The 11,306-nt window shown below is 34.6% G+C and overlaps 1 protein-coding gene across 1 annotated transcript; it reads left to right on the top strand.

Moving 5' to 3' along the window:
* The first annotated feature begins 3,909 nt into the window (after positions 1 to 3,909).
* LOC104217915 (probable protein phosphatase 2C 33) lies at positions 3,910 to 10,585 on the top strand. The gene is made up of 5 exons (XM_009768256.2): positions 3,910 to 4,959; positions 5,549 to 5,938; positions 6,031 to 6,148; positions 9,361 to 9,584; positions 9,724 to 10,585. Exons 1-5 carry the CDS (start codon positions 4,945 to 4,947, stop codon positions 10,204 to 10,206), a joined length of 1,230 nt encoding a protein of 409 aa, XP_009766558.2. The 5' UTR covers positions 3,910 to 4,944; the 3' UTR covers positions 10,207 to 10,585.
* Positions 10,586 to 11,306: the final 721 nt, after the last annotated feature.

Genomic DNA, 11,306 nt, shown 5'->3' with positions numbered 1-11,306 from the left:
AATATCTGTTCACGAGTCGTGGAATTTGTAAACTAGTTGAATATATTAAAATAAAGTATTAGGTCTTTGTCATGGTAAAGTCAAGTACTAGGTGTGGTAGTTTAAGGTATGGGGAAGCAATTTAGGGGAAAAGTTATATACCAATCTTTAAAAAAAAAAAAAAAGTGGGTAAAAGCAAAGATTTAGCAAAAAATAAACCTAAAGAAGAAGAAAAAAAAGAACTTTATAGAAGCAGGGGCGGATTTAGGGGGCGGAAGGGGTCACCCGAACCCCCTTCGCCGAAAAATTACACTGTATATATAAGGCAAAATCTGGTGTTTATATCTATATATTAAGTTTTGAACCTCCTTAACACAATCTGAAAGTGTAGTTTAGTGATCAAGGAGGTTCAAAACCTTCATAAGGTTATAGGTTCAATTCCCTCCTAGCTACAAAAAAATTTTTTAAACCCCCTTTGTGGAGATCCTGTCTCCGCCACTGTATAGAAGAGAGGAAAGGGAAAAAAACCTCTGTAAAGAGAGGAATAAACCAAAGCCATTAAGAAACACCAACAGCAACATATAAATGTTAAGTGGTTACTTTTTTTAGGAGATATTCTTTTCTTTGATTTCATTCTTAACCCCATCAATTTCCCTTTCAGAATCTTATCTTCTTTTCTTTCTGTACACCTCTCTATCTGCCCAAAAAATTAATTAAAAATGCATGGGCACATAAGATACACGACCTATGGCATTAATGCATATGCATATTGTACACATGTTTATCTTTTGTGGAGTCGTGGTCTTATGAATAGAACTTCGTTGTCTTTTCGCGTGCTAATTTAGTTTGTATCTCTTAGAATATTACGAGAAATATATGTAAATAGTAATGGATTTTGCATTTAATTTATCTCATAGTATTCAGCATCCTCGTATAGATGAATAACACAGAGTATATAGGAAAAAGGTGGTTACATTCTTGTTATCGGACAGCTTGAGTTTTATAAATTAACAAGTAAAATAAAAGTAATTAGATAAGAGGGAAGGAATATGTACAGAGGGTTACCAAGAAAATGAGAATAGGTATAGAGCGACGTAGCTATTCCAATTTCAATAAGTCTAGTGTATAATTATATTTTGTCGAAAAAGGAGAAATATTCTTAATCTTTTTAGAAATTGTAAGAGTCTATTTTTTATTACTTTATTAGTCATATCTACAAAGAGGTTCTTGTGCATGAGTCTAAGTTCTCTCCTCTATATGGTCAAAGTCTCAAAGGTATCTTTATCATACATTTTAAATTTTAGGGGATGCACAAGAAACTGATTTTTATTTTATTTTATTTATTTTTATGTTTACCTACTTGGTGGTAATCCCTTACTTTTTTTTTAAAGAGTCGAAGCTAACAATTGAAGTGGGAAAACGTGATAATTAGAGCCCGTTTGGGCATAATTTTTTTCCGAAAACGTGATAATCTGTGTTTGTTTCATAAAATTACCAATTCATTTTGAAAAACTTCAAAAAGCTGTATTTCAATTTTTTTACTCAAATCACTCATAAAACTTCACAAACAACCCAAACTGAAATTTATGTCCAAACACAACTCTAAATTTCAAATACCATTTTCACTTGAAATTTTTTTCACCATTTTTTGAAATTTTACAATTCTTATGTCCAAACGCCTACTTAATTCTTTACTTGTACTTTGGACAGTGGGGGTTCATTTTCAGTCACTTTTGACTTTGCACTCCTTTAAAAAAATAATGAAATATATATTTTATAATTTTACCTATAATGAAAGTATTTTCAAAAATTTTGAGGAATGAGTAGTTAATAATAAGGGTAAAACAAAAAAAGTAATTATTTTTTTCTTGATTTAGTATAGTTGACAAGTAAAAGTAAAAAATATATTTACTATGGACAAGTAAAAGTGCACGGAGGGAGTAAGTTATTAAAGCTGTAAGTTTTGTTATAGACTTGGATCCACATACAAAATAATATTACATTATCAATTTCAAAGTTCATGTTTACCTTTTCTTTTTGTTTATATTTATAAACTAGTATTTAGTTTTCGTAAAAGAAAAATAAGTGTAACAGAGAAAAGGAAAAATAAGCTCGATTCGTTTTAATTTAGATGACACATTTTCCTTATTAGCCTGTTAAAAAAGAATTACACATTTTTATAATTGAAAATAATTCAACTTTAAAATTTTTATTTTACCTTTAATGTGAAGTTTTTATAACCACACAAATGTCATGTCTCCACAAAGTTTACCCTTAAGCTTCTAATACCACAAGTTTCAAAAGTCTCTCTGTTCTCTTAAATTTCGTGCGGAGTCAAACTAGTTCATCTTAATTGAAACGGAGAGAGTGTTTATATTCATGAAAGAAAAATGGGCAAAACATTTGCGGCAAAATTATTTTTTCTATTTTCCAATTAGATAACGCCTCTACAAGATTTTTCATCAATATTATTAATAAGCTGATACTAAAATTCAACATTTAAAATACTGTTGAAATGTCGAAAAGTTTTCTATAGAGTATTTCAAAGTTTAAGTTACACAGTGATTTTCCTAAAAGTTTTTATTTTTATGTGAAATTTATGTTTTTGTGTTATTTTAACTTTCACATTCTCCCGAATGTACAGTATAATAATTAAGAATGTTTTCCACTTACAGCTTGTTTGGATGATTATTACTTGTTGTATTGTATCGTATTGTTATTTTAAATACAATGTTTGTTTTGAATGTTACTTAAATTTATTGTATTGCATCTGTATAGGTCCAAATTTGGCGACTCGACGATAACGGATAAGTAAGACAAAAGACGGGGTCGACCATGATATAATGATTGAAAGTTGCTCTCACAAAGGCTGGTGCTAAAAGTGGGAAGCCGAGGTGAAAATATCGGTAGCATAATTCAAGAGGTGGACATAAAGAATAATTCTTTGGATATTTTTTATGCTGTACTTTTTAGAGTTTTTGGGGAATATCTCTTATAAATAGGAAGAGATAGAAAACAAGAGGGGATCTTCTTCACCTTTTGATAAGAGCACGTTGTAAAAGTTGACAAAAGAGAATATCCAAAAGTTGTCTTGTTCGTTGATGATATTATTGAAGCACACGATGTTCAATCTTTATCCATAGATCCAAAGATTCCATACTCATCTTGACTTCTCACTTTTCCATGTCGCTGACAGAGAAAAGGAACATCCCAATCACATAATAATTAGGTGGTAGATATTTTCTTATTATATTCATTGTCATTATTTACATTTATTATATATTCATGCTATCGTATTTATTGTCAATCATAGAGTATTAAATCCATTATTTAATGCTCTTGAGCACTGCTCGTCTCCAAAGTGTTCCATTTTATTCGGTCTAGAATTTATTAAGTTCAACTAAGATTCACCCTTTAATTCATCATTAATTGGTCTAGTTAAAAGGTTTAACACTTCTTTTCTCAAACAGTATCGTTAAATTCGTTGTTACGTAATGATGTGTCACTTTATGGAACAACCGATTTGGTGTGGCCGCATTGTTACCTTATTTTTTCTCTCTCATCGATCTTACCCTTTCTTATTATTAAATAATCTTATTTTATACTTTACCCTATCTAATAATCCCACCTCGTACTTTACTTGTTCTTTATAATATTGTCAGTTTTTCCTTCATATTATTGGTGTATAAAACGACAACGAATAATATAATCTATTCAAATATTATACATATCAAAATAATATAATACTTTATAATATAATATATTATGAAACGATATATAACAACTATCCAAACAAGCCGTTAAGCAAAGCGAATTCGAATGAATCCACACCAATATATATGTATGTATGTAAATTACGCTCACACCCCCCCCCCCCCCACCTAGACCCTAACCAACAAAAAAACACAAGTCCTTATTGACGGTTTTTCTGTGATCTCTATTCTCTCTCCGTGTCTATAGAGTAGTTTGTTGTGATTCTTTTTTCTCTTTCTTTTCCTACTCCTCTCAATCTTGCCTCTTCCCATTCATTCATTCGGCTTCTGTGTCACATCCCATTTTCTATCCTCATTCTTGATCCATTTTCTGCTTTTGTTCTTATTGGATATCTTGTTTGGATTTGATCTGTCAATTTTGCCCCCAAACTTATAGTTCAATTTGGTGCTTTGTTTCCCTTTGATATTTATTGGACTATTATGCTTTCTTTGTGTGGTATCAATTTGGATTTTGTGCTATAAAAAATTTGTATGTGGGCGTAGTTTAGATAGATCTGCTCTCTTTATGTTTTATCCCTTTTTGGATGCCTCCATTTTTGCAATTACTTTTTCTAGTTTGAAGGGTTAAAAAAATTGGGAATTAAAGTTAGTGGTTATTATTTGGTGCTGTTGTTATTATTACTCCACCTATTATTATTCTATTCCTACAATTCTTGAATAATCTATTCAAGATTTTTTGTATAGATATTTTTAAAAGATTCAGCACTTTTTGAGGCTGAAAGATTTTTTGGGGGCACTAGATTCGGACTGTTTTTTTGGTTGAAACTGCACTTGTTGTAATGGTGCAGTTGTTGGATTGAGTGGAGAATTGGGTACTCGGATTTTAAACAGTTTTGTGTAGGATTGTTTGTTATTTATTAGAAGGGGAGGTGTGACGGATCCGAACACGGAAAATAGGGGGGTTGGTTGTGTAGCTGCTCTGGATTGTTTATTGAATATAGTCCGGGCTCTCCGGACGGGGTCCTGCTTAACTTATGAAAGCAGGACCCCTGTTCCGGGTTCTCCTACATCCGCAGTTGGAATTAGGAAAAAAAAGAGCTCAAAGAAGAGGCCAGTTTCTAGGAATTCTTCTTTTAACAGTCGTAAGGAAGAACAGTTGCGTAAGATTCCTGGCCGCTTATTCTTGAATGGCTCGAGTGATGTGGCTTCGCTCTTCACTCAGCAAGGCAAGAAAGGAACTAATCAAGATGCCATGATTGTTTGGGAGGTTTGTCCTTCATATTCATATTACTATCTTTGTAAATATTGTTGATTAGGATTTAACTTTATGTTCCCAGCATAGCAAAAAAGCATCTTTAGTTGCATTGGAAGAAGTTCAAAGGACAAAGTAGTCGTATTTTTTTTAGATTATGGTTTTTGGAGGTTAATGGTAGGTTCCCCCCCCCCCCCCCTTCCTTTTTTTTTCCCGCAGAAATAGCCTAATCATAGTTAATTTTTTGCTTCAATCTTTATATAGTACTTGTCTGATCATAGACTGTTCACCTGAGTATTCTGATGACCATCTGATATTGTGATATGCTATAGTTTCCTGTACATGCCTAGAAAGAAAGTATTTCATTTTTTTATCAAGCTGAAGAAAATATTCCTTAGATACTGCATTTCTTTCTTATCGTTTTGGATCTACGGATTGTTTTCAGATACATGTCGAGGATTCTACCTTTCTCGGCCTTTTGGCTAAGGTTAAGTGTAGTATATGTCGAGGATTTGTTCGTACCTAGTGATCCTTTCGTTCAGATTGTCTCATTATAGCTATATGGAGAGCATCTTCTAATTCATCCTTTATAATTATATTTCAGAACTTTGGTTCCAGAACAGATACAGTATTCTGTGGTGTTTTTGATGGCCACGGTCCTCATGGCCATATGGTTGCAAAGCGAGTCCGAGATTCCCTTCCCTTAAAGCTAAGTGCACACTGGGAAGTTAATGTGAAAAGTGAGGATGTTCTGAAGGAGATCAGTCTAAATGCTGGGGCTAGCCTAAATTCTGAGGATGCTTCCCTTATATCTGCTGATGAGGAGTCGAGGGTCTCAATTGACGTTGAAGAGGCTGAAAAGCAACCAGAGGTCTTTCAGACTTTGAAGGAGTCATTTCTGAAGGCTTATAAAGTTATGGATAGGGAACTGAGAAGCTACACCAATATTGACTGCTTCTGTAGTGGGACAACAGCTGTAACCTTTGTTAAACAGGTCCCTTGACAGATCTGGAAATTTGAAGCTAGGTAGATTTTATAATGTGTTATTTAGAAGATTGAACCCAACAATTTTCATTTTTTTTGTAGGGTCAGGATCTTGTTATTGGAAATGTAGGCGACTCCCGAGCAGTTCTGGGTACAAGAGATAAAAGTGGTTCTCTTACTGCTGTACAATTGACAGTGGATCTGAAGCCTAATCTACCAGGTTAGATTCTATATCTTGTGTTGTGCAGATTGAGCTGATTTTGACTCCCGAGCACTTTTCTGGATTTTGCTTTGGTGTAGATCATCTTACAAGATTACCACTTAGCTTGTTTTATTTTGATGAACTTATTACTTTCTAGTCCTGATTCTTATGTCAGCATTTTGACTACTGTACAATTTCTCCATCTCTCGTATTTATGCAGCCATCAACTTGGATATGAATTAGCCATTCAGTTTAGCAAAAAATCGTCATGATAACTAACTGTCGTTCATATGTTGCTACACTTTCTTTCATTTTCCCTCGACTTCTGGAATAGTTTAAATTTAATCTTGACCTTCTAGTCAAGGATAAGAAGAGTCTTTTCTCATTTTATTTTTCATCTTCTTATTGCAATTATAGAAGTTAGAGAGGGAAAAAGAAGTTAAAAGATGGAGGACTTGGAAGGAAAAAGAGTTCAAAACTTCTCTATGCTTCTCATTCAACTATCGTAACGGACACCATATCCTATTTTGTTCTTTCTTCTTTTTCTTATTGTTTTTTATTTTGATAAAGTGAATCCCACGACCAAACCAACTCTCGAATACTCGAGAGTGGCCCTCTCCCTACCTTGCTCCTGTAATCACCTGAACTCCAACCTTTTAATGGGAAGTGGAGTGCTCTTGCCACTAGAGCAACCTCACTTATCATTTTGTGTTTTCTTCTTTTCTTTTTCTAATTAATTATTAATTATTAATTTCATCACTTCTTGTTTCTAGGCATTCTTTTATTTTGCTCCATATGTTTTTTTTTTGTTGAGAAATATTTTGAAAAGAAGAAGAGAATCATTACTTAATAGGTCAATTGTCAGGTTGACAGACAAGAAGAGAAAAGGAAGGCATTTGGCCTCCTTGCAGCATTGGAGGAATTGTTTTGGTTTAATAATATAATTTTGAGGGTTAAAAAAAAATATTCCTAGCAGTTTCTCTGTACCTTTGTCCAAAAAAAAAAAAAGATAAATATCCTAGCAGTTTCTTGATGGAATCTCAGGCAAGTTCTTAGCCTAGGCAGAAGTGTCGATTCAGGGATAAGTGACAATGGGCCTAAAGATGAGTTTGTAGAATCAAATGTTTAACTACCCCCTTTTAATTTCTTATAGCCGGTTTTTGGTACACCCTGCAATATTTTTTAACTTCATCGTAGGTGTAACTAGTAGTGAGATAGTGATCATTCTTTTTGTTTTCCTTTTTCTTACTGCTGTTCTTGAGCTTGATTATGATTAGCAGCATCCTGAGAATTAACTCCATTTCTCCTGATTTTATATTCAACTTCTAATTACTATAAGAAACAAGTATCTATAAGTAAAACATAGTGATTTTATTTTGTGTTTCATACAACTTACACTAGTTGTGTGAGGCCTCTTTTTATCTCACATATTTGTGGACCCATATCTTACACATCTGGGTCCACAAAAATTCTGGGACCGCACAGTTGTGAGACAAAAAAGAGGCCTTACACAACTAGTGTCAGTTGTGTGAGGCACAAAATAAAAATTTTCAGTAAAACAGGTGTGCGCAAGCTAGCCCAGACACCATCGTCATAAAAGAAACAAAAAAAGACAAGTATTATAAGGAAAAAAGGTTACCAGAAACAAGTAACTTCATTTTGTTTTTATTTCTTGAGTGTTTTTGTTCAAGTCTCACTGTTCGGATCACTGGATTGCCTCTGTTATTAATTGCTTAGGAAGTGTTCATTGCACTGATGTTAGTAACAGACTGAAGGATTGACATCTATAAACCTTAAAATTCGAGATTTATATGTGAAATTGACAGTTATTGGGCAGTATGTGCAGAATATTGGGCAGTATGTGCAGAAATACATTATTTCTATGATCGACATGATAACGAGTGATGTCTGTTTGAGTTAATATAACATCACGATGGAACCACTGCATGTTTGAAAATGACGTGCTTCTGCCGGACCATATATTGGATTAATAGGAAAACATTGGCAGAGTTGTATTGAATTAAATGCTCATATGTTGTCAAAATAAGTGTGACAATTGTCAGAAACTGAAGTCTTAATTTGTTGACTGAAGTTCTACATAAACTAAAAAGATTAGGATCTCATCCATGTGTAGGTTCTGAATCAGGGGACTAGTTATTCAGGTCCTGCTGGTCAAATCATCTTCTTGTGGTGCCCTGCCATATGTAAACTACTTGCTATCAGAGCCAGTTGAACTGTCAATACAAACACGTCCACTGTGATGAATGGAGAACTGATTTGTGATTATAGTTCATTTTTCTTGGAAGTTTTTTCTGTTTGTTTATCTGGTCTGATTCCATACTGCTCTCTCCATTGTATAAATCTTGTCGATAGCCAATTTGAATATATATGCTCATTTATTTAGAATAAATAAATACTGCGTTTGTTGTTGTTGTTGCATTGTTAGAAGTATCATCGTTAGAAGAACTGTAATTTGTCGAGCCGAGGTTTTCCCTTGACAAATTACAGTTCTTTTAAATTATGCTTCTGTTGAAATCCTCTTAAATTTTTGGTACGGCCATTCTGTCCGTCTTGCTTCCACGATTAAAGAGGTCTGTTGCATCGTTAGAAGTATCATGTTCGAGCCAGCTTTTTAAACTTTAAGAAGTGCTGTGCAATTCTACGCCTCTTTACATCCATGACCAGTTATAAACAAAAAATACTTGTGCTATCACAATGAAATAAAATAAAATGGAATAGAACACAGTTACCTAGATTTGAAGGACTAGGGCAGATACAAGGAAGAAAAGAGGATTGGGAAAAATCTGCCTAGCAAAAAAAAAAAAAAAGAAGATAGGAAAATCTATATCTCTGAGTGGAAGTTTACCGAAATAAATTTGATCAATATACCCTTGTGTCCGGCCCTTCCCCGGACCCCGCGCATAGCGGGGGTTTAGTGCACCGGGCTGCCCTTTAGATGTGTGCTTTGAAAAATTCGTGGAAGCTGAAGTTTTATACCTTTTGTTGGTGGATGTATTATACCGATAAAAAGCTTGGTGCTTTCTTCAAGAAAAATGAATACTTTAAAGTAGGGTGGTAGCCATCCTACATAGTGGTCAACCCCCTATAGATGGGTACCCCTTGAAAGCATAACTTTTTCTGTTTTTTTCAAATTGGTGATTCTGATTAATGCTATTGGTGCTTATTTCAATATATTGTTTGTTAATTTCCTTGTCCTTCTAAATGTACAGCGGAGGCTGAGAGAATTCGTAAATGTAGAGGACGTGTTTTTGCTCTTCGCGATGAACCGGAGGTTTCAAGAGTGTGGTTGCCACATAGTGACTCTCCTGGACTTGCAATGGCACGTGCTTTTGGGGATTTTTGCCTCAAGGATTTTGGTCTCATCTCTGTGCCTGAAATATCATATAGGCGTTTAACGGGAAAAGATGAGTTCATTGTTCTGGCAACTGATGGGGTATGAAACTTGAAATTTAGTACTTTTTATTACCATTTTACTTATTAAAAAAAAGAATTTATACATGGGTTCTTGGTATTACTTTCTCAATGGTTGTTACATTATATTTATCCTAGTCCAAAATTAATTCCGATGACAGATATGGGATGTACTTTCAAATGATGAAGTTGTAAAGATCATAGCATCCGCTTCATCCCGTTCATCTGCAGCTCGATCACTAGTTGAAGCAGCTGTTCGAGCCTGGAGGACAAAATACCCAACTTCTAAAGTTGATGATTGTGCAGTTGTCTGCCTTTTTCTTGATTCAAACTCAAATAACTTGTCTACTGCTTCTAATACAAACTACAATGATGAGACTGTCTCAATGGAAGCAAATGAAGTTGATGTCAAGACAGATGATGCCTCTGGTCCAGCTGCATTGCCTCGTTCTGGAACTGTTCGAGAAGGCGATGAGGTTTCAGGAGAAGGCGACGACGTATCAGAGGAAGGCATAGAGGAAACCTCAGAACATGAGGAACTGCTCGCGGAGGTTGGGACAGAATGGTCCGCGCTTGAAGGGGTTTCCCGGCTGAATACATTGTTGACATTGCCAAAGTTTGTGCCTGATAAAGAAGAGAAGTAAGATAGAGGTTTGAGATGTCAAAGTTTGGATTTATATCTTTTGATTATTTTCAATTTTTATTTAGTTCTTTCCATCCATTTAAAGGTCTGACATATCTACTGGGAGAAAAAAGAAAACAGAAAATGCAAAAATTTGATATTTGTTGTAGACAGGAGAGGTGGGCCCAGCAATATTAGAGTGTCTGGGAATCATCCTTTCTCTCCCTCCCTAGTGTTGGTAGAAGTGGAATTTTGTAAAAATCCAACTCTCCGTCTTCTTCATTCTTGGTTTCTACCTTTTCTTTTCTTCCGCATATATACCAAGATTGTGTACCTTATCAAAGATTGTGTGATTTTCCCTCATTGTTATATTGATACTAATGCAGTCCTTTTTTGTTCAAGTTGCATATTATGTTCATCTCTCTCGAAAGCTGCATTGTTCAAGTCCTTTTTTGTTCAAGTTGATAGTATTGATCTTTTTACTTGTCAAAAGCTAAGAACTCAAGGAAAGGGTGACAAGTTGCCATCTTTTGGCTCAATAGGGGTATGGCAACTAGCATTTGGGATGTCCAAGTGTGTAACTATCGAACTGATCCCTGTCTAGGAAGTGCAAGTGGTGATATAAAATCAAATGGTGGACCATTTTGCAATTTGCATGATTCACGTGTTCCCAATTTACATATATTTTTGTCCAAAAACTTAGAAATCCTGGGACCACGTTGCTGGTGGGTGTGACGCTTTGCGTTGCAACCACGAAGGGTATCTGTTAGGTCGCCAACGTGTCTTTGGAATGCAACTTACATTATGTCTTTATGTGGACATCCAAGAAAATTGAAACGATACACAAAAGATTAACATAGACTAATCATCGGAGTCAGATCCAGGATTTAAACTCTATGAGTTCAACTTTTAAGATTTTTAACATTGAACCCATTATATTTTTAAAGTTATAGGTTCAAATCTATTATTTTTGCAATTTTAATGAATTTTTACACATAAATTTCTATTCCGCGTCGAAAGTTATGGGTTCAATTGAACCCATAACTAACACACTACATCCGCCGGTTCAATTGAACCCATAACTAACACACTACATCCGCCTCTGCTCATAACAAGGATAAC

Source organism: Nicotiana sylvestris, chromosome 5 (assembly GCF_000393655.2).
Source record: "Nicotiana sylvestris chromosome 5, ASM39365v2, whole genome shotgun sequence".
Taxonomy (NCBI): Eukaryota; Viridiplantae; Streptophyta; class Magnoliopsida; order Solanales; family Solanaceae; genus Nicotiana; species Nicotiana sylvestris.
The sequence above is the reverse complement of the archived record's forward strand: the minus strand, read 5'-3'. Positions and strand labels throughout refer to the sequence as shown.

Bases quoted from the DNA above. Each gene is read 5' to 3' on its own strand.
- LOC104217915 (XM_009768256.2), top strand. The intron at 5,939-6,030 runs GTCCCTTGACAG...TTTTTTTTGTAG, and splicing joins CTGTAACCTTTGTTAAACAG to GGTCAGGATCTTGTTATTGG. The intron at 6,149-9,360 runs GTTAGATTCTAT...CTAAATGTACAG, and splicing joins TCTGAAGCCTAATCTACCAG to CGGAGGCTGAGAGAATTCGT.